Raw genomic sequence first — 26,732 nt, 5'->3', positions numbered from 1 at the left:
CGATTCATTTGTGCATTTTCAGTTTGTCTTTTCCTCCAACCATCACCGTCTGAGTTCTGAGGCCGATGTGTGTGTGTCTGTGCATGTGATACAAGGGACTGAAGGAAAGCACCGTCTCTCTCCCAGGAGAGTATCTCCTCTCTTCCAGGATCTGTCCATCTTCCTGGAATCCATCTCCTCTCTTCCGGGATCTGTCCATCTTCCTGGAATCCATCTCCTCTCTTCCAGGATCTGTCCATCTTCCTGGAATCCATCTCCTCTCTTCCAGGATCTGTCCATCTTCCTGGAATCCATCTCCTCTCTTCCGGGATCTGTCCATCTTCCTGGAATCCATCTCCTCTCTTCCAGGATCTGTCCATCTTCCTGGAATCCATCTCCTCTCTTCCTCGTCTCTCCTGGTGGCGCTGTGGGGGCAGCAGTTCCCTGGAATCCATCTCCTCTCTTCCTCGTCTCTCCTGGTGGAGCTGTGGGGGCAGCGGTTCCCTGGAATCCATCTCCTCTCTTCCTCGTCTCTCCTGGTGGAGCTGTGGGGGCAGCGGTTCCCTGGAATCCATCTCCTCTCTTCCTCGTCTCTCCTGGTGGAGCTGTGGGGGCAGCAGTTCCCTGGAATCCATCTCCTCTCTTCCTCGTCTCTCCTGGTGGAGCTGTGGGGGCAGCGGTTCCCTGGAGTCCATCTCCTCTCTTCCTCGTCTCTCCTGGTGGAGCTGTGGGGGCAGCGGTTCCCTGGAATCCATCTCCTCTCTTCCTCGTCTCTCCTGGTGGCGCTGTGGGGGCAGCGGTTCCCTGGAATCCATCTCCTCTCTTCCTCGTCTCTCCTGGTGGAGCTGTGGGGGCAGCAGTTCCCTGGAATCCATCTCCTCTCTTCCTCGTCTCTCCTGGTGGAGCTGTGGGGGCAGCGGTTCCCGTGGAGATTCCCGCCGTTCCCTCCAGTCAGCAGGACGAAGCGCTGATCTTCTCTGAGACCTCCAGGTCTGACTTGGCCACCAGGAAACGCAGGCGTCCTCCGCCTAGACGAATCAGATCCACAGCACTGGAGAAGGGGGAGGAGCAGAGGAAAGAGAGACAGGAAAAGGTGGAAGTTGTATTACATAGGGATCACCACAGATTAAATATTAATGATAGACAGGAGAGAGGTGGAGTTGTATTACATAGTGATCACCACCTCTGGTAGTCTGCTCCTATCAGGCTGGTCCCACTAGTATCCTCACCTCTGGTAGTCTGCTCCTATCAGGCTGGTCCCCCTAGTATCCTCACCTCTGGTAGTCTGCTCCTATCAGGCTGGTCCCCCTAGTATCCTCACCTCTGGTAGTCTGCTCCTATCAGGCTGGTCCCCTAGTATCCTCACCTCTGGTAGTCTGCTCCTATCAGGCTGGTCCCCCTAGTATCCTCACCTCTGGTAGTCTGCTCCTATCAGGCTGGTCCCGCTAGTATCCTCACCTCTGGTAGTCTGCTCCCATCAGGCTGGTCCCTCTAGTATCCTCACCTCTGGTAGTCTGCTCCTATCAGGCTGGTCCCGTTAACCCCTAGTATCCTCACCTCTGGTAGTCTGCTCCTATCAGGCTGGTCCCCCTAGTATCCTCACCTCTGGTATTCTGCTCCTATCAGGCTGGTCCCGCTAGTATCCTCACCTCTGGTAGTCTGCTCCCATCAGGCTGGTCCCTCTAGTATCCTCACCTCTGGTAGTCTGCTCCCATCAGGCTGGTCCCGTTAACCCTAGTATCCTCACCTCTGGTAGTCTGCTCCCATCAGGCTGGTCCCTCTAGTATCCTCACCTCTGGTAGTCTGCTCCCATCAGGCTGGTCCCGTTAACCCCTAGTATCCTCACCTCTGGTAGTCTGCTCCTATCAGGCTGGTCCCGTTAACCACTAGTATCCTCACCTCTGGTAGTCTGCTCCTATCAGGCTGGTCCCCTAGTATCCTCACCTCTGGTAGTCTGCTCCTATCAGGCTGGTCCCGTTAACCCCTAGTATCCTCACCTCTGGTAGTCTGCTCCTATCAGGCTGGTCCCCCTAGTATCCTCACCTCTGGTAGTCTGCTCCTATCAGGCTGGTCCCACTAGTATCCTCACCTCTGGTAGTCTGCTCCTATCAGGCTGGTCCCCCTAGTATCCTCACCTCTGGTAGTCTGCTCCTATCAGGCTGGTCCCCCTAGTATCCTCACCTCTGGTAGTCTGCTCCTATCAGGCTGGTCCCCCTAGTATCCTCACCTCTGGTAGTCTGCTCCTATCAGGCTGGTCCCCCTAGTATCCTCACCTCTGGTAGTCTGCTCCTATCAGGCTGGTCCCCCTAGTATCCTCACCTCTGGTAGTCTGCTCCTATCAGGCTGGTCCCCTAGTATCCTCACCTCTGGTAGTCTGCTCCTATCAGGCTGGTCCCCTAGTATCCTCACCTCTGGTAGTCTGCTCCTATCAGGCTGGTCCCCCTAGTATCCTCACCTCTGGTAGTCTGCTCCTTATCAGGCTGGTCCCTCTAGTATCCTCACCTCTGGTAGTCTGCTCCTATCAGGCTGGTCCCGTTAACCCCTAGTACCCTCACCTCTGGTAGTCTGCTCCTATCAGGCTGGTCCCCCTAGTATCCTCACCTCTGGTAGTCTGCTCCTATCAGGCTGGTCCCCTAGTATCCTCACCTCTGGTAGTCTGCTCCTATCAGGCTGGTCCCCTAGTATCCTCACCTCTGGTAGTCTGCTCCTATCAGGCTGGTCCCCCTAGTATCCTCACCTCTGGTAGTCTGCTCCTTATCAGGCTGGTCCCTCTAGTATCCTCACCTCTGGTAGTCTGCTCCTATCAGGCTGGTCCCGTTAACCGCTAGTATCCTCACCTCTGGTAGTCTGCTCCTATCAGGCTGGTCCCCTAGTATCCTCACCTCTGGTAGTCTGCTCCTATCAGGCTGGTCCCCCTAGTATCCTCACCTCTGGTAGTCTGCTCCTATCAGGCTGGTCCCGCTAGTATCCTCACCTCTGGTAGTCTGCTCCTATCAGGCTGGTCCCGCTAGTATCCTCACCTCTGGTAGTCTGCTCCTATCAGGCTGGTCCCTCTAGTATCCTCACCTCTGGTAGTCTGCTCCTATCAGGCTGGTCCCCTAGTATCCTCACCTCTGGTAGTCTGCTCCTATCAGGCTGGTCCCTCTAGTATCCTCACCTCTGGTAGTCTGCTCCTATCAGGCTGGTCCCGTTAACCCTAGTATCCTCACCTCTGGTAGTCTGCTCCTATCAGGCTGGTCCCCTAGTATCCTCACCTCTGGTAGTCTGCTCCTATCAGGCTGGTCCCCTAGTATCCTCACCTCTGGTAGTCTGCTCCTATTAGGCTGGTCCTGCTAGTATCCTCACCTCTGGTAGTCTGCTCCTATCAGGCTGGTCCCGTTAACCCCTAGTATCCTCACCTCTGGTAGTCTGCTCCTATCAGGCTTGTCCCCTAGTATCCTCACCTCTGGTAGTCTGCTACTATCAGGCTGGTCCCGCTAGTATCCTCACCTCAGGTAGTCTGCTCCCATCAGGCTGGTCCCTCTAGTATCCTCACCTCTGGTAGTCTGCTCCCATCAGGCTGGTCCCGTTAACCCCTAGTATCCTCATCTCTGGTAGTATGCTCCTATCAGGCTGGTCCCGCTAGTATCCTCACCTCTGGTAGTCTGCTCTATCAGGCTGGTCCCGCTAGTATCCTCACCTCTGGTAGTCTGCTCCTATCAGGCTGGTCCCGCTAGTATCCTCATCTCTGGTAGTCTGCTCCCATCAGGCTGGTCCCTCTAGTATCCTCACCTCTGGTAGTCTGCTCCTATCAGGCTGGTCCCGTTAACCGCTAGTATCCTCACCTCTGGTAGTCTGCTCCTATCAGGCTGGTCCCTCTAGTATCCTCACCTCTGGTAGTCTGCTCCCATCAGGCTGGTCCCGTTAACCCCTAGTATCCTCACCTCTGGTAGTCTGCTCCTATCAGGCTGGTCCCCTAGTATCCTCACCTCTGGTAGTCTGCTCCTATCAGGCTGGTCCCCTAGTATCCTCACCTCTGGTAGTCTGCTCCTATCAGGCTTGTCCCCTAGTATCCTCACCTCTGGTAGTCTGCTCCCATCAGGCTGGTCCCCTAGTATCCTCACCTCTGGTAGTCTGCTCCCATCAGGCTGGTCCCTCTAGTATCCTCACCTCTGGTAGTCTGCTCCCATCAGGCTGGTCCCGTTAACCCCTAGTATCCTCATCTCTGGTACTATGCTCCTATCAGGCTGGTCCCGCTAGTATCCTCACCTCTGGTAGTCTGCTCCTATCAGGCTGGTCCCGCTAGTATCCTCACCTCTGGTAGTCTGCTCCTATCAGGCTGGTCCCGCTAGTATCCTCATCTCTGGTAGTCTGCTCCCATCAGGCTGGTCCCTCTAGTATCCTCACCTCTGGTAGTCTGCTCCTATCAGGCTGGTCCCGTTAACCGCTAGTATCCTCACCTCTGGTAGTCTGCTCCTATCAGGCTGGTCCCCTAGTATCCTCACCTCTGGTAGTCTGCTCCTATCAGGCTGGTCCCCTAGTATCCTCACCTCTGGTAGTCTGCTCCTATCAGGCTGGTCCCCTAGTATCCTCACCTCTGGTAGTCTGCTCCTATCAGGCTGGTCCCCTAGTATCCTCACCTCTGGTAGTCTGCTCCTATTAGGCTGGTCCTGCTAGTATCCTCACCTCTGGTAGTCTGCTCCTATCAGGCTGGTCCCGTTAACCCCTAGTATCCTCACCTCTGGTAGTCTGCTCCTATCAGGCTTGTCCCCTAGTATCCTCACCTCTGGTAGTCTGCTACTATCAGGCTGGTCCCGCTAGTATCCTCACCTCAGGTAGTCTGCTCCCATCAGGCTGGTCCCTCTAGTATCCTCACCTCTGGTAGTCTGCTCCCATCAGGCTGGTCCCGTTAACCCCTAGTATCCTCATCTCTGGTAGTATGCTCCTATCAGGCTGGTCCCGCTAGTATCCTCACCTCTGGTAGTCTGCTCCTATCAGGCTGGTCCCGCTAGTATCCTCACCTCTGGTAGTCTGCTCCTATCAGGCTGGTCCCGCTAGTATCCTCATCTCTGGTAGTCTGCTCCCATCAGGCTGGTCCCTCTAGTATCCTCACCTCTGGTAGTCTGCTCCTATCAGGCTGGTCCCGTTAACCGCTAGTATCCTCACCTCTGGTAGTCTGCTCCTATCAGGCTGGTCCTCTAGTATCCTCACCTCTGGTAGTCTGCTCCCATCAGGCTGGTCCCGTTAACCCCTAGTATCCTCACCTCTGGTAGTCTGCTCCTATCAGGCTGGTCCCCTAGTATCCTCACCTCTGGTAGTCTGCTCCTATCAGGCTGGTCCCCTAGTATCCTCACCTCTGGTAGTCTGCTCCTATCAGGCTTGTCCCCTAGTATCCTCACCTCTGGTAGTCTGCTCCCATCAGGCTGGTCCCCTAGTATCCTCACCTCTGGTAGTCTGCTCCCATCAGGCTGGTCCCTCTAGTATCCTCACCTCTGGTAGTCTGCTCCCATCAGGCTGGTCCCGTTAACCCCTAGTATCCTCATCTCTGGTAGTATGCTCCTATCAGGCTGGTCCCGCTAGTATCCTCACCTCTGGTAGTCTGCTCCTATCAGGCTGGTCCCGCTAGTATCCTCACCTCTGGTAGTCTGCTCCTATCAGGCTGGTCCCGCTAGTATCCTCATCTCTGGTAGTCTGCTCCCATCAGGCTGGTCCCTCTAGTATCCTCACCTCTGGTAGTCTGCTCCTATCAGGCTGGTCCCGTTAACCGCTAGTATCCTCACCTCTGGTAGTCTGCTCCTATCAGGCTGGTCCCCCTAGTATCCTCACCTCTGGTAGTCTGCTCCTATCAGGCTGGTCCCCTAGTATCCTCACCTCTGGTAGTCTGCTCCTATCAGGCTGGTCCCCTAGTATCCTCACCTCTGGTAGTCTGCTCCTATCAGGCTGGTCCCCTAGTATCCTCACCTCTGGTAGTCTGCTCCTATCAGGCTGGTCCCCTAGTATCCTCACCTCTGGTAGTCTGCTCCCATCAGGCTGGTCCCTCTAGTATTCTCACCTCTGGTAGTCTGCTCCTATCAGGCTGGTCCCTCTAGTATCCTCACCTCTGGTAGTCTGCTCCTATCAGGCTGGTCCCCTAGTATCCTCACCTCTGGTAGTCTGCTCCTATCAGGCTGGTCCCCTAGTATCCTCACCTCTGGTAGTCTGCTCCTATCAGGCTGGTCCCCTAGTATCCTCACCTCTGGTAGTCTGCTCCTATCAGGCTGGTCCCTCTAGTATCCTCACCTCTGGTAGTCTGCTCCTATCAGGCTGGTCCCACTAGTATCCTCACCTCTGGTAGTCTGCTCCTATCAGGCTGGTCCTCTAGTATCCTCACCTCTGGTAGTCTGCTCCTATCAGGCTGGTCCCACTAGTATCCTCACCTCTGGTAGTCTGCTCCTATCAGGCTGGTCCCACTAGTATCCTCACCTCTGGTAGTCTGCTCCTATCAGGCTGGTCCCCTAGTATCCTCACCTCTGGTAGTCTGCTCCTATCAGGCTGGTCCCCTAGTATCCTCACCTCTGGTAGTCTGCTCCTATCAGGCTGGTCCCGCTAGTATCCTCACCTCTGGTAGTCTGCTCCTTATCAGGCTGGTCCCTCTAGTATCCTCACCTCTGGTAGTCTGCTCCTATCAGGCTGGTCCCGTTAACCCCTAGTACCCTCACCTCTGGTAGTCTGCTCCTATCAGGCTGGTCCCCTAGTATCCTCACCTCTGGTAGTCTGCTCCTATCAGGCTGGTCCCCTAGTATCCTCACCTCTGGTAGTCTGCTCCTATCAGGCTGGTCCCGCTAGTATCCTCACCTCTGGTAGTCTGCTCCCATCAGGCTGGTCCCCTAGTATCCTCACCTCTGGTAGTCTGCTCCTATCAGGCTGGTCCCCCTAGTATCCTCACCTCTGGTAGTCTGCTCCTATCAGGCTGGTCCCCTAGTATCCTCACCTCTGGTAGTCTGCTCCTATCAGGCTGGTCCCCTAGTATCCTCACCTCTGGTAGTCTGCTCCTATTAGGCTGGTCCCCTAGTATCCTCACCTCTGGTAGTCTGCTCCTATCAGGCTGGTCCCGCTAGTATCCTCACCTCTGGTAGTCTGCTCCTATCAGGCTGGTCCCCCTAGTATCCTCACCTCTGGTAGTCTGCTACTATCAGGCTGGTCCCTCTAGTATCCTCACCTCTGGTAGTCTGCTCCTATCAGGCTGGTCCCCTAGTATCCTCACCTCTGGTAGTCTGCTCCTATCAGGCTGGTCCCTCTAGTATCCTCACCTCTGGTAGTCTGCTCCTATCAGGCTGGTCCCGTTAACCCCTAGTATCCTCACCTCTGGTAGTCTGCTCCTATCAGGCTGGTCCCCTAGTATCCTCACCTCTGGTAGTCTGCTCCTATCAGGCTGGTCCCCTAGTATCCTCACCTCTGGTAGTCTGCTCCTATTAGGCTGGTCCTGCTAGTATCCTCACCTCTGGTAGTCTGCTCCTATCAGGCTGGTCCCGTTAACCCCTAGTATCCTCACCTCTGGTAGTCTGCTCCTATCAGGCTTGTCCCCTAGTATCCTCACCTCTGGTAGTCTGCTACTATCAGGCTGGTCCCGCTAGTATCCTCACCTCAGGTAGTCTGCTCCCATCAGGCTGGTCCCTCTAGTATCCTCACCTCTGGTAGTCTGCTCCCATCAGGCTGGTCCCGTTAACCCCTAGTATCCTCATCTCTGGTAGTATGCTCCTATCAGGCTGGTCCCGCTAGTATCCTCACCTCTGGTAGTCTGCTCCTATCAGGCTGGTCCCGCTAGTATCCTCACCTCTGGTAGTCTGCTCCTATCAGGCTGGTCCCGCTAGTATCCTCATCTCTGGTAGTCTGCTCCCATCAGGCTGGTCCCTCTAGTATCCTCACCTCTGGTAGTCTGCTCCTATCAGGCTGGTCCCGTTAACCGCTAGTATCCTCACCTCTGCAGTCTGCTCCTATCAGGCTGGTCCCTCTAGTATCCTCACCTCTGGTAGTCTGCTCCCATCAGGCTGGTCCCGTTAACCCCTAGTATCCTCACCTCTGGTAGTCTGCTCCTATCAGGCTGGTCCCCTAGTATCCTCACCTCTGGTAGTCTGCTCCTATCAGGCTGGTCCCCCTAGTATCCTCACCTCTGGTAGTCTGCTCCTATCAGGCTGGTCCCTCTAGTATCCTCACCTCTGGTAGTCTGCTCCCATCAGGCTGGTCCCGTTAACCCCTAGTATCCTCATCTCTGGTAGTATGCTCCTATCAGGCTGGTCCCCCTAGTATCCTCACCTCTGGTAGTCTGCTCCTATCAGGCTGGTCCCGCTAGTATCCTCACCTCTGGTAGTCTGCTCCTATCAGGCTGGTCCCGCTAGTATCCTCACCTCTGGTAGTCTGCTCCTATCAGGCTGGTCCCTCTAGTATCCTCACCTCTGGTAGTCTGCTCCTATCAGGCTGGTCCCGTTAACCGCTAGTATCCTCACCTCTGGTAGTCTGCTCCTATCAGGCTGGTCCCCCTAGTATCCTCACCTCTGGTAGTCTGCTCCTATCAGGCTGGTCCCCTAGTATCCTCACCTCTGGTAGTCTGCTCCTATCAGGCTGGTCCCCTAGTATCCTCACCTCTGGTAGTCTGCTCCTATCAGGCTGGTCCCGTTAACCCCTAGTATCCTCACCTCTGGTAGTCTGCTCCTATCAGGCTGGTCCCCTAGTATCCTCACCTCTGGTAGTCTGCTCCTATCAGGCTGATCCCCTAGTATCCTCACCTCTGGTAGTCTGCTCCTATCAGGCTGGTCCCCTAGTATCCTCACCTCTGGTAGTCTGCTCCTATCAGGCTGGTCCCCTAGTATCCTCACCTCTGGTAGTCTGCTCCCATCAGGCTGGTCCCTCTAGTATCCTCACCTCTGGTAGTCTGCTCCTATCAGGCTGGTCCCTCTAGTATCCTCACCTCTGGTAGTCTGCTCCTATCAGGCTGGTCCCCCTAGTATCCTCACCTCTGGTAGTCTGCTCCTATCAGGCTGGTCCCCTAGTATCCTCACCTCTGGTAGTCTGCTCCCATCAGGCTGGTCCCCTAGTATCCTCACCTCTGGTAGTCTGCTCTATCAGGCTGGTCCCCTAGTATCCTCACCTCTGGTAGTCTGCTCCTATCAGGCTGGTCCCCTAGTATCCTCACCTCTGGTAGTCTGCTCCTATCAGGCTGGTCCCCCTAGTATCCTCACCTCTGGTAGTCTGCTCCTATCAGGCTGGTCCCCCTAGTATCCTCACCTCTGGTAGTCTGCTCCTATCAGGCTGGTCCCGCTAGTATCCTCACCTCTGGTAGTCTGCTCCTATCAGGCTGGTCCCCCTAGTATCCTCACCTCTGGTAGTCTGCTCCTATCAGGCTGGTCCCTCTAGTATCCTCACCTCTGGTAGTCTGCTCCTATCAGGCTGGTCCCCCTAGTATCCTCACCTCTGGTAGTCTGCTCCTATCAGGCTGGTCCCGCTAGTATCCTCACCTCTGGTAGTCTGCTCCTATCAGGCTGGTCCCGTTAACCCCTAGTATCCTCACCTCTGGTAGTCTGCTCCTATCAGGCTGGTCCCACTAGTATCCTCACCTCTGGTAGTCTGCTCCTATCAGGCTGGTCCCCTAGTATCCTCACCTCTGGTAGTCTGCTCCTATTAGGCTGGTCCTGCTAGTATCCTCACCTCTGGTAGTCTGCTCCTATCAGGCTGGTCCCGTTAACCCCTAGTATCCTCACCTCTGGTAGTCTGCTCCTATCAGGCTTGTCCCCTAGTATCCTCACCTCTGGTAGTCTGCTACTATCAGGCTGGTCCTGCTAGTATCCTCACCTCAGGTAGTCTGCTCCCATCAGGCTGGTCCTCTAGTATCCTCACCTCTGGTAGTCTGCTCCCATCAGGCTGGTCCCGTTAACCCCTAGTATCCTCATCTCTGGTAGTATGCTCCTATCAGGCTGGTCCCGCTAGTATCCTCACCTCTGGTAGTCTGCTCCTATCAGGCTGGTCCCGCTAGTATCCTCACCTCTGGTAGTCTGCTCCTATCAGGCTGGTCCCGCTAGTATCCTCATCTCTGGTAGTCTGCTCCCATCAGGCTGGTCCCTCTAGTATCCTCACCTCTGGTAGTCTGCTCCTATCAGGCTGGTCCCGTTAACCGCTAGTATCCTCACCTCTGGTAGTCTGCTCCTATCAGGCTGGTCCCTCTAGTATCCTCACCTCTGGTAGTCTGCTCCCATCAGGCTGGTCCCGTTAACCCCTAGTATCCTCACCTCTGGTAGTCTGCTCCTATCAGGCTGGTCCCCTAGTATCCTCACCTCTGGTAGTCTGCTCCTATCAGGCTGGTCCCCTAGTATCCTCACCTCTGGTAGTCTGCTCCTATCAGGCTGGTCCCTCTAGTATCCTCACCTCTGGTAGTCTGCTCCCATCAGGCTGGTCCCGTTAACCCCTAGTATCCTCATCTCTGGTAGTATGCTCCTATCAGGCTGGTCCCGCTAGTATCCTCACCTCTGGTAGTCTGCTCCTATCAGGCTGGTCCCGCTAGTATCCTCACCTCTGGTAGTCTGCTCCTATCAGGCTGGTCCCGCTAGTATCCTCATCTCTGGTAGTCTGCTCCCATCAGGCTGGTCCCTCTAGTATCCTCACCTCTGGTAGTCTGCTCCTATCAGGCTGGTCCCGTTAACCGCTAGTATCCTCACCTCTGGTAGTCTGCTCCTATCAGGCTGGTCCCCTAGTATCCTCACCTCTGGTAGTCTGCTCCTATCAGGCTGGTCCCCCTAGTATCCTCACCTCTGGTAGTCTGCTCCTATCAGGCTGGTCCCCTAGTATCCTCACCTCTGGTAGTCTGCTCCTATCAGGCTGGTCCCGTTAACCCCTAGTATCCTCACCTCTGGTAGTCTGCTCCTATCAGGCTGGTCCCCTAGTATCCTCACCTCTGGTAGTCTGCTCCTATCAGGCTGATCCCCTAGTATCCTCACCTCTGGTAGTCTGCTCCTATCAGGCTGGTCCCCTAGTATCCTCACCTCTGGTAGTCTGCTCCTATCAGGCTGGTCCCCTAGTATCCTCACCTCTGGTAGTCTGCTCCCATCAGGCTGGTCCCTCTAGTATCCTCACCTCTGGTAGTCTGCTACTATCAGGCTGGTCCCCCTAGTATCCTCACCTCTGGTAGTCTGCTCCTATCAGGCTGGTCCCCCTAGTATCCTCACCTCTGGTAGTCTGCTCCTATCAGGCTGGTCCCCCTAGTATCCTCACCTCTGGTAGTCTGCTCCTATCAGGCTGGTCCCGTTAACCGCTAGTATCCGGTCTCCAATCCGCAGCCTCCCATCGGACTCCGCCGGACCGTCTGGTATCAGAGTTCTGATATAGATCCCTGGAGCATTCAGAGGCGTGTGCTGGAGGAGGAGAGAAGTTTAGCCGTTTAAATGTTACCACCTGCTGTGTTTAGCCAAACACTATCGCCGGGTGTACATTTGGTCTTTGAATAAGTGTGTGTGTGTGTGTGTGTGTGTGTGTGTGTGTGTGTGTGTGTGTGTGTGTGTGTGTGTGTGTGTGTGTGTGTGTGTGTGTGTGTGTGTGTGTGTGTGTGTGTGTGTGTGTGTTTTCCCATTGTGTCGTCATACGCAGCACTCCATGTGTATCTCTTTAAGAAACGAGTGATCTCTAATGTTAAGAAACGTTGTGAGTGATCTCTAATGTTAAGAAATGTTGTGAGTGATCTCTAATGTTAAGAAACGTTGTGAGTGATCTCTAATGTTAAGAAACGTTGTGAGTGATCTCTAATGTTAAGAAATGTTGTGAGTGATCTCTAATGTTAAGAAATGTTGTGAGTGATCTCTAATGTTAAGAAATGTTGTGAGTGATCTCTAATGTTAAGAAACGTTGTGAGTGATCTCTAATGTTAAGAAATGTTGTGAGTGATCTCTAATGTTAAGAAATGTTGTGAGTGATCTCTAATGTTAAGAAATGTTGTGAGTGATCTCTAATGTTAAGAAACGTTGTGAGTGATCTCTAATGTTAAGAAATGTTGTGAGTGATCTCTAATGTTAAGAAACGTTGTGAGTGATCTCTAATGTTAAGAAATGTTGTGAGTGATCTCTAATGTTAAGAAACGTTGTGAGTGATCTCTAATGTTAAGAAACGTTGTGAGTGATCTCTAATGTTAAGAAATGTTGTGAGTGATCTCTAATGTTAAGAAATGTTGTGAGTGATCTCTAATGTTAAGAAATGTTGTGAGTGATCTCTAATGTTAAGAAACGTTGTGAGTGATCTCTAATGTTAAGAAATGTTGTGAGTGATCTCTAATGTTAAGAAATGTTGTGAGTGATCTCTAATGTTAAGAAATGTTGTGAGTGATCTCTAATGTTAAGAAACGCTGTGAGTGATCTCTAATGTTAAAAAACGTTGTGAGTGATTTCTAATGTTAAGAAATGTTGTGAGTGATCTCTAATGTTAAGAAACGTTGTGAGCGATCTCTAATGTTAAGAAACGTTGTGAGTGATCTCTAACGTTATTACCTGGTACTTCCTGTATATAGTAATGTTATTACCTGGTACTTCCTGTATATAGTAATGTTATTACCTGATACTCCCTGCATATAACCATGTTATTACCTAATATCTGTATATAACCATGTTATTACCTAATATCTGTATATAACCATGTTATTACCTGGTACTCCTGTATATAACCATGTTATTACCTGGTACTACCTGTATATAGCCATGTTATTACCTGGTACTCCTGTATATAACCATGTTATTACCTAATATCTGTATATAACCATGTTATTACCTAATAGCTGTATATAACCATGTTATTACCTGGTACTACCTGTATATAACCATGTTATTACCTAATATATGTATATAACCATGTTATTACCTGGTACTCCTGTATATAACCATGTTATTACCTAATATCTGTATATAACCATGTTATTACCTGGTACTCCCTGTATATAACCATGTTATTACCTAATATCTGTATATAGCCATGTTATTACCTAATATCTTTATATAACCATGTTATTACCTGATACTCCCTGCATATAACCATGTTATTACCTAATATCTGTATATAACCATGTTATTACCCGGTACTCCCTGCATATAACCATGTTATTACCTGGTACTACCTGTATATAGCCATGTTATTACCTGGTACTCCCTGTATATAGCCATGTTATTACCTGGTACTCCCTGTATATAACCATGTTATTACCTAATATCTGTATATAACCATGTTATTACCTGGTACTACCTGTATATAGCCATGTTATTACCTGGTACTTCCTGTATATAGCCATGTTATTACCTGGTACTCCCTGTATATAACCATGTTATAACCTGGTACTCCTGTATATAACCATGTTATAACCTGGTACTCCCTGTATATAACCATGTTATTACCTAATATCTGTATGTAGCCATGTTATTACCTAATATCTTTATATAACCATGTTATTACCTGATACTCCTGCATATAACCATGTTATTACCTAATATCTGTATATAACCATGTTATTACCTGGTACTCCCTGCATATAACCATGTTATTACCTGGTACTCCTGTATATAACCATGTTATTACCTGGTACTACCTGTATATAGCCATGTTATTACCTGGTACTCCCTGTATATAACCATGTTATTACCTAATATCTGTATATAACCATGTTATTACCTAATAGCTGTATATAACCATGTTATTACCTGGTACTACCTGTATATAACCATGTTATTACCTAATATATGTATATAACCATGTTATTACCTGGTACTCCCTGTATATAACCATGTTATTACCTAATATCTGTATATAACCATGTTATTACCTGGTACTCCCTGTATATAACCATGTTATTACCTAATATCTGTATATAGCCATGTTATTACCTAATATCTTTATATAACCATGTTATTACCTGATACTCCCTGCATATAACCATGTTATTACCTAATATCTGTATATAACCATGTTATTACCTGGTACTCCCTGCATATAACCATGTTATTACCTGGTACTACCTGTATATAGCCATGTTATTACCTGGTACTCCCTGTATATAGCCATGTTATTACCTGGTACTCCCTGTATATAACCATGTTATTACCTAATATCTGTATATAACCATGTTATTACCTGGTACTACCTGTATATAGCCATGTTATTACCTGGTACTTCCTGTATATAGCCATGTTATTACCTGGTACTCCTGTATATAACCATGTTATAACCTGGTACTCCCTGTATATAACCATGTTATAACCTGGTACTCCCTGTATATAACCATGTTATTACCTAATATCTGTATGTAGCCATGTTATTACCTAATATCTTTATATAACCATGTTATTACCTGATACTCCTGCATATAACCATGTTATTACCTAATATCTGTATATAACCATGTTATTACCTGGTACTCCCTGCATATAACCATGTTATTACCTGGTACTCCTGTATATAACCATGTTATTACCTGGTACTACCTGTATATAGCCATGTTATTACCTGGTACTCCTGTATATAGCCATGTTATTACCTGGTACTCCTGTATATAACCATGTTATTACCTAATATCTGTATATAACCATGTTATTACCTGGTACTACCTGTATATAGCCATGTTATTACCTGGTACTTCCTGTATATAGCCATGTTATTACCTGGTACTCCCTGTATATAACCATGTTATAACCTGGTACTCCTGTATATAACCATGTTATTACCTGGTACTACCTGTATATAGCCATGTTATTACCTGGTACTCCCTGTATATAGCCATGTTATTACCTAATATCTGTATATAGCCATGTTATTACCTGGTACTACCTGTATATAACCATGTTATTACCTGGTACTACCTGTATATAACCATGTTATTACCTGGTACTCCTGTATATAACCATGTTATTACCTGGTACTACCTGTATATAACCATGTTATTACCTAATATCTGTATATAACCATGTTATTACCTGGTACTACCTGTATATAGCCATGTTATTACCTGGTACTTCCTGTATATAGCCATGTTATTACCTGGTACTCCTGTATATAACCATGTTATTACCTGGTACTCCCTGTATATAGCCATGTTATTACCTGGTACTCCCTGTATATAACCATGTTATTACCTCCTGTATAGAGCCATGTTATTACCTCCTGTATAGAGCCATGTTATTACCTCCCTGTATAAAGCCATGTTATTACCTCCTGTATAGAGCCATGTTATTACCTGGTACTCCCTGTATATAACCATGTTATTACCGGTTACTCCTGTATATAGCCATGTTATTACCTCCTGTATAGAGCCATGTTATTACCTGGTACTCCCTGTATATAGTAATGTTATTACCTGGTACTCCTGCATATAACCATGTTATTACCTGGTACTCCTGTATATAACCATGTTATTACCTGGTACTTCCTGTATATAGCCATGTTATTACCTGGTACTACCTGTATATAGCCATGTTATTACCTGGTACTCCTGCATATAACCATGTTATTACCTGGTACTCCCTGTATAGAGCCATGTTATTACCTGGTACTCCTGTATAGAGCCATGTTATTACCTGGTACTACCTGTATATAGCCATGTTATTACCTGGTACTCCCTGTATAGAGCCATGTTATTACCTGGTACTCCTGTATATAACCATGTTATTACCTAATATCTGTATATAACCATGTTATTACCTGGTACTACCTGTATATAGCCATGTTATTACCTGGTACTTCCTGTATATAGCCATGTTATTACCTGGTACTCCTGTATATAACCATGTTATAACCTGGTACTCCCTGTATATAACCATGTTATTACCTGGTACTCCCTGTATATAGCCATGTTATTACCTGGTACTCCTGTATATAACCATGTTATTACCTAATATCTGTATATAACCATGTTATTACCTGGTACTCCCTGCATATAACCATGTTATTACCTGGTACTACCTGTATATAGCCATGTTATTACCTGGTACTCCCTGTATATAGCCATGTTATTACCTGGTACTCCTGTATATAACCATGTTATTACCTAATATCTGTATATAACCATGTTATTACCTGGTACTACCTGTATATAGCCATGTTATTACCTGGTACTTCCTGTATATAGCCATGTTATAACCTGGTACTCCCTGTATATAACCATGTTATAACCTGGTACTCCTGTATATAACCATGTTATTACCTAATATCTGTATGTAGCCATGTTATTACCTAATATCTTTATATAACCATGTTATTACCTGATACTCCTGCATATAACCATGTTATTACCTAATATCTGTATATAACCATGTTATTACCTGGTACTCCCTGCATATAACCATGTTATTACCTGGTACTCCCTGTATATAACCATGTTATTACCTGGTACTACCTGTATATAGCCATGTTATTACCTGGTACTCCTGTATATAACCATGTTATTACCTAATATCTGTATATAACCATGTTATTACCTAATAGCTGTATATAACCATGTTATTACCTGGTACTACCTGTATATAACCATGTTATTACCTAATATATGTATATAACCATGTTATTACCTGGTACTCCCTGTATATAACCATGTTATTACCTAATATCTGTATATAACCATGTTATTACCTGGTACTCCTGTATATAACCATGTTATTACCTAATATCTGTATATAGCCATGTTATTACCTAATATCTTTATATAACCATGTTATTACCTGATACTCCCTGCATATAACCATGTTATTACCTAATATCTGTATATAACCATGTTATTACCTGGTACTCCCTGCATATAACCATGTTATTACCTGGTACTACCTGTATATAGCCATGTTATTACCTGGTACTCCCTGTATATAGCCATGTTATTACCTGGTACTCCCTGTATATAACCATGTTATTACCTAATATCTGTATATAACCATGTTATTACCTGGTACTACCTGTATATAGCCATGTTATTACCTGGTACTTCCTGTATATAGCCATGTTATTACCTGGTACTCCCTGTATATAACCATGTTATAACCTGGTACTCCCTGTATATAACCATGTTATAACCTGGTACTCCTGTATATAACCATGTTATTACCTAATATCTGTATGTAGCCATGTTATTACCTAATATCTTTATATAACCATGTTATTACCTGATACTCCTGCATATAACCATGTTATTACCTAATATCTGTATATAACCATGTTATTACCTGGTACTCCTGCATATAACCATGTTATTACCTGGTACTCCTGTATATAACCATGTTATTACCTGGTACTACCTGTATATAGCCATGTTATTACCTGGTACTCCCTGTATATAGCCATGTTATTACCTGGTACTCCCTGTATATAACCATGTTATTACCTAATATCTGTATATAACCATGTTATTACCTGGTACTACCTGTATATAGCCATGTTATTACCTGGTACTTCCTGTATATAGCCATGTTATTACCTGGTACTCCCTGTATATAACCATGTTATAACCTGGTACTCCCTGTATATAACCATGTTATTACCTGGTACTACCTGTATATAGCCATGTTATTACCTGGTACTCCTGTATATAGCCATGTTATTACCTGGTACTCCTGTATATAGCCATGTTATTACCTAATATCTGTATATAGCCATGTTATTACCTGGTACTACCTGTATATAACCATGTTATTACCTGGTACTACCTGTATATAACCATGTTATTACCTGGTACTCCTGTATATAACCATGTTATTACCTGGTACTCCCTGTATATAGCCATGTTATTACCTGGTACTTCCTGTATATAGCCATGTTATTACCTGGTACTTCCTGTATATAGCCATGTTATTACCTGGTACTCCCTGTATATAGCCATGTTATTACCTGGTACTCCCTGTATATAACCATGTTATTACCTGGTACTCCCTGTATATAGCCATGTTATTACCTCCCTGTATATAGCCATGTTATTACCTCCCTGTATATAGCCATGTTATTACCTCCCTGTATAAAGCCATGTTATTACCTCCCTGTATAGAGCCATGTTATTACCTGGTACTCCCTGTATATAACCATGTTATTACCGGTTACTCCCTGTATATAGCCATGTTATTACCTCCCTGTATAGAGCCATGTTATTACCTGGTACTCCCTGTATATAGTAATGTTATTACCTGGTACTCCCTGCATATAACCATGTTATTACCTGGTACTCCCTGTATATAACCATGTTATTACCTGGTACTTCCTGTATATAGCCATGTTATTACCTGGTACTCCCTGTATATAGCCATGTTATTACCTGGTAATATCTGTATATAACCATGTTATCACCTGGTACTCCCTGTATATAGTCATGTTATTACCTGGTACTTCCTGTATATAGCCATGTTATTACCTGGTACTTCCTGTATATAGTCATGTTATTACCTGGTACTACCTGTATATAGCCATGTTATTACCTGGTACTCCTGTATAGAGCCATGTTATTACCTCCCTGTATAGAGCCATGTTATTACCTCCTGTATATAGCCATGTTATTACCTGGTACTCCTGTATATAGCCATGTTATTACCTGGTACTTCCTGTATATAGCCATGTTATTACCTGGTACTCCCTGTATATAGCCATGTTATTACCTGGTACTCCCTGTATATAACCATGTTATTACCTGGTACTACCTGTATATAACCATGTTATTACCTGGTACTACCTGTATATAGCCATGTTATTACCTGGTACTTCCTGTATATAGCCATGTTATTACCTGGTACTCCTGTATATAACCATGTTATTACCTGGTACTCCCTGTATATAGCCATGTTATTACCTGGTACTCCTGTATATAACCATGTTATTACCTCCTGTATAGAGCCATGTTATTACCTCCCTGTATAGAGCCATGTTATTACCTCCTGTATAAAGCCATGTTATTACCTCCTGTATAGAGCCATGTTATTACCTGGTACTCCTGTATATAACCATGTTATTACCGGTTACTCCTGTATATAGCCATGTTATTACCTCCCTGTATAGAGCCATGTTATTACCTGGTACTCCCTGTATATAGTAATGTTATTACCTGGTACTCCCTGCATATAACCATGTTATTACCTGGTACTCCTGTATATAACCATGTTATTACCTGGTACTTCCTGTATATAGCCATGTTATTACCTGGTACTACCTGTATATAGCCATGTTATTACCTGGTACTCCTGCATATAACCATGTTATTACCTGGTACTCCTGTATAGAGCCATGTTATTACCTGGTACTACCTGTATATAGCCATGTTATTACCTGGTACTCCCTGTATAGAGCCATGTTATTACCTGGTACTACCTGTATATAGCCATGTTATTACCTGGTACTCCCTGTATAGAGCCATGTTATTACCTCCTGTATAGAGCCATGTTATTACCTCCCTGTATATAGCCATGTTATTACCTGGTACTCCTGTATATAGCCATGTTATTACCTGGTACTTCCTGTATATAGCCATGTTATTACCTGGTACTCCCTGTATATAGCCATGTTATTACCTGGTACTCCTGTATATAGCCATGTTATTACCTGGTACTCCCTGTATATAACCATGTTATTATGGTTATTATGGAAACTATTACACTCAACGGAACGACTTGATTAGTGTAGTGTCAACAACGCAGCTACTGCCAGCTAGCCTACTTCAGCAGTACTGTATCATTTTAATAATTTTAGTCAATAAGATTCTTGCTACGTAAGCTTAACTTTCTGAACATTCGAGACGTGTAGTCCACTTGTCATTCCAATCTCCTTGCATTAGCGTAGCCCCTTCTGTAGCCTGTCAACTATGTGTCTGTCTATCCCTGTTCTCTCCTCTCTGCACAGACCACACAAACGCTCCACACCGCGTGGCCGTGGCCACCCTAATCTGGTGGTCCCAGCGCGTACGACCCACGTGGAGTTCCAGGTCTCCGGTAGCCTCTGGAACTGCCGATCTGCGGCCAACAAGGCAGAGTTCATCTCAGCCTATGCCTCCCTCCAGTCCCTCGACTTCTTGGCACTGACGGAAACATGGATCACCACAGATAACACTGCTACTCCTACTGCTCTCTCCTCGTCCGCCCACGTGTTCTCGCACACCCGAGAGCTTCTGGTCAGCGGGGTGGTGGCACCGGAATCCTCATCTCTCCCAAGTAGTCATTCTCTCTTTCTCCCCTTACCCATCTGTCTATCGCCTCCTTTGAATTCCATGCTGTCACAGTTACCAGCCCTTTCAAGCTTAACATCCTTATCATTTATCGCCCTCCAGGTTCCCTTGGAGAGTTCATCAATGAGCTTGATGCCTTGATAAGCTCCTTTCCTGAGGACGGCTCACCTCTCACAGTTCTGGGCAACTTTAACCTCCCCACGTCTACCTTTGACTCATTCCTCTCTGCCTCCTTCTTTCCACTCCTCTCCTCTTTTGACCTCACCCTCTCACCTTCCCCCTACTCACAAGGCAGGCAATACGCTTGACCTCATCTTTACTAGATGCTGTTCTTCCACTAACCTCATTGCAACTCCTCCAAGTCTCCGACCACTACCTTGTATCCTTTTCCCTCTCGCTCTCATCCAACACTTCCCACACTGCCCCTACTCGGATGGTATCGCGCCGTCCCAACCTTCGCTCTCTCTCCCCCGCTACTCTCTCCTCTTCCATCCTATCATCTCTTCCCTCTGCTCAAACCTTCTCCAACCTATCTCCTGATTCTGCCTCCTCAACCCTCCTCTCCTCCCTTTCTGCATCCTTTGACTCTCTATGTCCCCTATCCTCCAGGCCGGCTCGGTCCTCCCTCCCGCTCCGTGGCTCGACGACTCATTGCGAGCTCACAGAACAGGGCTCCGGGCAGCCGAGCGGAAATGGAGGAAAACTCGCCTCCCTGCGGACCTGGCATCCTTTCACTCCCTCTCTACATTTTCCTCCTCTGTCTCTGCTGCTAAAGCCACTTTCTACCATTCTAAATTCCAAGCATCTGCCTCTAACCCTAGGAAGCTCTTTGCCACCTTCTCCTCCCTCCTGAATCCTCCTCCCCCTCCCCCTCCTCCCTCTCTGCAGATGACTTCGTCAACCATTTTGAAAAGAAGGTCGACGACATCCGATCCTCGTTTGCTAAGTCAAACGACACCGCTGGTTCTGCTCACACTGCCCTACCCTATGCTCTGTCCTCTTTCTCCCCTCTCTCTCCAGATGAAATCTCGCGTCTTGTGACGGCCGGCCGCCCAACAACCTGCCCGCTTGACCCTATCCCCTCCTCTCTTCTCCAGACCATTTCGGAGACCTTCTCCCTTACCTCACCTCGCTCATCAACTCATCCCTGACCGCTGGCTACGTCCCTTCCGTCTTCAAGAGAGCGAGAGTTGCACCCTTCTGAAAAAACCTACACTCGATCCTCCGATGTCAACAACTACAGACCAGTATCCCTTCTCTCTTTTCTCTCCAAAACTCTTGAGCGTGCCGTCCTTGGCCAGCTCTACCGCTATCTCTCTCAGAATGACCTTCTTGATCCAAATCAGTCAGGTTTCAAGACTAGTCATTCAACTGAGACTGCTCTTCTCTGTATCACGGAGGCGCTCCGCACTGCTAAAGCTAACTCTCTCTCCTCTGCTCTCATCCTTCTAGACCTATCGGCTGCCTTCGATACTGTGAACCATCAGATCCTCCTCTCCACCCTCTCCGAGTTGGGCATCTCCGGCGCGGCCCACGCTTGGATTGCGTCCTACCTGACAGGTCGCTCCTACCAGGTGGCGTGGCGAGAATCTGTCTCCTCACCACGCGCTCTCACCACTGGTGTCCCCCAGGGCTCTGTTCTAGGCCCTCTCTTATTCTCGCTATACACCAAGTCACTTGGCTCTGTCATAACCTCACATGGTCTCTCCTATCATTGCTATGCAGACGACACACAATTAATCTTCTCCTTTCCCCCTTCTGATGACCAGGTGGCGAATCGCATCTCTGCATGTCTGGCAGACATATCAGTGTGGATGACGGATCACCACCTCAAGCTGAACCTCAGCAAGACGGAGCTCCTCTTCCTCCCGGGGAAGGACTGCCCGTTCCATGATCTCGCCATCACGGTTGACAACTCCATTGTGTCCTCCTCCCAGAGCGCTAAGAACCTTGGCGTGATCCTGGACAACACCCTGTCGTTCTCAACTAACATCAAGGCGGTGTCCCGTTCCTGTAGGTTCATGCTCTACAACATCCGCAGAGTACGACCCTGCCTCACACAGGAAGCGGCGCAGGTCCTAATCCAGGCACTTGTCATCTCCCGTCCTGATTACTGCAACTCGCTGTTGGCTGGGCTCCCTGCCTGTGCCATTAAACCCCTACAACTCATCCAGAACGCCGCAGCCCGTCTGGTGTTCAACCTTCCCAAGTTCTCTCACGTCACCCCGCTCCTCCGCTCTCTCCACTGGCTTCCAGTTGAAGCTCGCATCCGCTACAAGACCATGGTGCTTGCCTACGGAGCTGTGAGGGGAACGGCACCTCAGTACCTCCAGGCTCTGATCAGGCCCTACACCCAAACAAGGGCACTGCGTTCATCCACCTCTGGCCTGCTCGCCTCCCTACCACTGAGGAAGTACAGTTCCCGCTCAGCCCAGTCAAAACTGTTCGCTGCTCTGGCCCCCAATGGTGGAACAAACTCCCTCACGACGCCAGGACAGCGGAGTCAATCACCACCTTCCGGAGACACCTGAAACCCCACCTCTTCAAGGAATACCTAGGATAGGGTAAGTAATCCTTCTCACCCCCTAAAAAGATTTAGATGCACTATTGTAAAGTGGCTGTTCCACTGGATGTCATAAGGTGTATGCACCAATTTGTAAGTCGCTCTGGACAAGAGCGTCTGCTAAATGACTTAAATGTAAATGTTAAATGTTATTACCTAATATCTGTATATAACCATGTTATTACCTGGTAATATCTGTATATAACCATGTTATCACCTGGTACTCCCTGTATATAGTCATGTTATTACCTGGTACTTCCTGTATATAGTCATGTTATTACCTGGTACTTCCTGTATATAGCCATGTTATTACCTGGTACTTCCTGTATATAGTCATGTTATTACCTGGTACTTCCTGTATATAGCCATGTTATTACCTGGTATCTGTATATAGCCATGTTATTACCTGGTATCTGTATATAGCCATGTTATTACCTGGTATCTGTATATAGCCATGTTATTACCTGGTACTTCCTGTATATAGTAATGTTATGACCTGGTATCTGTATATAGTATATAGTTTACATGTGTTAGTCTACACCTGTTGTTTATAAAGCATGTGTTAGTCTACACCTGTTGTTTATAAAGCATGTGTTAGTCTACACCTGTTGTTTATAAAGCATGTGTTAGTCTACACCTGTTGTTTACATGTGTTAGTCTACACCTGTTGTCTACACCTGTTGTTTATAAAGCATGTGTTAGTCTACACCTGTTGTTTACATGTGTTAGTCTACACCTGTTGTTTATAGAGCATGTGTTAGTCTACACCTGTTGTTTATAGAGCATGTGTTAGTCTACACCTGTTGTTTACATGTGTTAGTCTACACCTGTTGTTTATAAAGCATGTGTTAGTCTACACCTGTTGTTTATAAAGCATGTGTTAGTCTACACCTGTTGTTTACATGTGTTAGTCTACACCTGTTGTTTATAGAGCATGTGTTAGTCTACACCTGTTGTTTATAAAGCATGTGTTAGTCTACACCTGTTGTTTATAAAGCATGTGTTAGTCTACACCTGTTGTTTATAAAGCATGTGTTAGTCTACACCTGTTGTTTACATGTGTTAGTCTACACCTGTTGTTTATAGAGCATGTGTTAGTCTACACCTGTTGTTTACATGTGTTAGTCTACACCTGTTGTTTATAGAGCATGTGTTAGTCTACACCTGTTGTTTATAGAGCATGTGTTAGTCTACACCTGTTGTTTATAGAGCATGTGTTAGTCTACACCTGTTGTTTATAGAGCATGTGTTAGTCTACACCTGTTGTTTATAGAGTATGTGTTAGTCTACACCTGTTGTTTATAGAGCATGTGTTAGTCTACCTACACCTGTTGTTTATAAAGCATGTGTTAGTCTACACCTGTTGTTTATAAAGCATGTGTTAGTCTACACCTGTTGTTTACAGAGCATGTGTTAGTCTATGTGGAAAAATCCCATTTGATTTGCTTTTACTCACCAGTCCGTCTATGAGTCCCATGCCCAGTCCGTAGGGTCCCTTGTTCAGCTCCACTACAAACACCAGACAACACTCATCATCAGGGAGCAGGGCCTCGGGAGGCACAGGGAAGGGGAACTCACATAAACTACCTGTAGAGAGGACACACACTACAGCTAGACACACACACACTACAGCTAGACACACACTACAGCTATACACACACTATAGCTATACACACACTATAGCTATACACACACACTACAGCTATACACACACAAGACACCTGTACACACACACTACAGCTATACACACACGAGAGCCAGACACACACACTACAGCTTGACACACACCACAGCTATACACACACTATAGCTATACACACACACTACAGGTAGACATGGGGAGACATGAGTACTGAACACTGGTCACCAGGTGGCGACATGTAGTACTGAACACTGGTCACCAGGGGGCGACATGTAGTACTGAACACTGGTCACCAGGGGGAGACATGTAGTACTGAACACTGGCCACCAGGGGGAGACATGTAGTACTGAACACTGGCCACCAGGGGGAGACATGTAGTACTGAACACTGGTCACCATGTAGTACTGAACACTGGTCACCAGGGGGAGACATGTAGTACTGAACACTGGTCACCAGGGGGGACATGTAGTACTGAACACTGGCCACCAGGGGGAGACATGTAGTACTGAACACTGGCCACCAGGGGGAGACATGTAGTACTGAACACTGGCCACCAGGGGGAGACATGTAGTACTGAACACTGGCCACCAGGGGGAGACATGTAGTACTTAACACTGGTCACCAGGGGGAGACATGCAGAGTTTATCAGGGAACAACAGCAGTACTGAACACTGGTCACCAGGGGGAGACATGTAGTACTGAACACTGGCCACCAGGGGGAGACATGTAGTACTGAACACTGGCCACCAGGGGGAGACATGCAGAGTTTATCAGGGAACAACAGCAGTACTGAATACTGGCCACCAGGGGGAGACATGCAGAGTTATCAGGGAACAACAGCAGTACTGAATACTGGCCACCAGGGGGAGACATGCAGAGTTATCAGGGAACAACAGCAGTACTGAATACTGGCCACCAGGGGGAGACATGCAGAGTTATCAGGGAACAACAGCAGTACTGAATACTGGCCACCAGGGGGAGACATGCAGAGTTATCAGGGAACAACAGCAGTACTGAATACTGGCCACCAGGGGGAGACATGCAGAGTTATCAGGGAACAACAGCAGTTACGTTGCCAGTCAGATCTCATGTTACGGTGTATTTCATATAGATTACGTCAAAACGGTATTATATTTCCTTATATGTTGCCTGTACAGGAGGTTATATCCTCAAGTCCATTGCTCATGTTATTGTTTTATTTATAAATGTATATATTACATTCTGTAAAAAACTATATCGCTGTAAATATGTCAGTCAGGTACATAATTATTGGCACCCTTGATTAGTATAATACATAGAGAGGGGAAATATTATCGGCACCCTGATTAGTATAATACATAGAGAGGGGAAATATTATGGGCACCCTGATTAGTATAATACATAGAGAGGGGAAATATTATGGGCACCCTGATTAGTATAATACATAGAGAGGGGAAATATTATGGGCACCCTGATTAGTATAATACATAGAGAGGGGAAATATTATGGGCACCCTGATTAGTATAATACATAGAGAGGGGAAATATTATGGGCACCCTGATTAGTATAATACAGAGAGAGGGGAAATATTATGGGCACCCTGATTAGTATAATACATAGAGAGGGGAAATATTATCGGCACCCTGATTAGTATAATACATAGAGAGGGGAAATATTATGGGCACCCCTGATTAGTATAATACATAGAGAGGGGAAATATTATCGGCACCCTGATTAGTATAATACATAGAGAGGGGAAATATTATCGGCACCCTGATTAGTATAATACATAGAGAGGGGAAATATTATCGGCACCCCTGATTAGTATAATATAGAGAGGGGGAAATATTATCGGCACCCTGATTAGTATAATACATAGAGAGGGGAAATATTATGGGCACCCTGATTAGTATAATACATAGAGAGGGGAAATATTATCGGCACCCTGATTAGTATAATACAGAGAGAGGGAAATATTATCGGCACCCCTGATTAGTATAATACATAGAGAGGGGAAATATTATGGGCACCCTGATTAGTATAATACATAGAGAGGGGAAATATTATGGGCACCCTGATTAGTATAATACATAGAGAGGGGAAATATTATGGGCACCCTGATTAGTATAATACATAGAGAGGGGAAATATTATCGGCACCCTGATTAGTATAATACATAGAGAGGGAAATATTATCGGCACCCTGATTAGTATAATACATAGAGAGGGAAATATTATCGGCACCCTGATTAGTATAATACATAGAGAGGGGAAATATTATCGGCACCCTGATTAGTATAATACATAGAGAGGGGAAATATTATGGGCACCCTGATTAGTATAATACATAGAGAGGGGAAATATTATCGGCACCCTGATGAGGATTAGTATAATACATAGAGAGGGGAAATATTATCG

The 26,732-nt window shown here is 46.9% G+C and overlaps 1 protein-coding gene across 1 annotated transcript; it reads right to left on the bottom strand.

Moving 5' to 3' along the window:
* Positions 1–884: 884 nt before the first annotated feature.
* LOC127923231 (ras-associating and dilute domain-containing protein-like) lies at positions 885–25,385 on the bottom strand. Its single transcript, XM_052507209.1, has 3 exons — positions 24,151–25,385; positions 11,197–11,336; positions 885–1,030 (listed from the first exon to the last, which is right to left on the bottom strand). The coding sequence occupies exons 1-3, from the start codon at positions 24,169–24,171 to the stop codon at positions 931–933; spliced, it is 261 nt and encodes an 86-aa protein (XP_052363169.1). The 5' UTR covers positions 24,172–25,385; the 3' UTR covers positions 885–930.
* Positions 25,386–26,732: the final 1,347 nt, after the last annotated feature.

This window comes from Oncorhynchus keta, unplaced genomic scaffold (genome assembly GCF_023373465.1).
Source record: "Oncorhynchus keta strain PuntledgeMale-10-30-2019 unplaced genomic scaffold, Oket_V2 Un_contig_2890_pilon_pilon, whole genome shotgun sequence".
NCBI classification, from domain to species: Eukaryota; Metazoa; Chordata; class Actinopteri; order Salmoniformes; family Salmonidae; genus Oncorhynchus; species Oncorhynchus keta.
Note: the sequence above shows the minus strand (reverse complement) of the source record. Positions and strands in the feature narration are given on the sequence as shown.

Bases quoted from the DNA above. Each gene is read 5' to 3' on its own strand.
- LOC127923231 (XM_052507209.1), bottom strand. From the start codon at position 24,171: ATGGGACTCATAGACGGACTG. The intron at 11,337-24,150 runs GTGAGTAAAAGC...CTCCTCCTCCAG, and splicing joins TGGGACTCATAGACGGACTG to CACACGCCTCTGAATGCTCC. The intron at 1,031-11,196 runs GTGAGGATACTA...CCCCTTCTCCAG, and splicing joins ATAGGAGCAGACTACCAGAG to TGCTGTGGATCTGATTCGTC.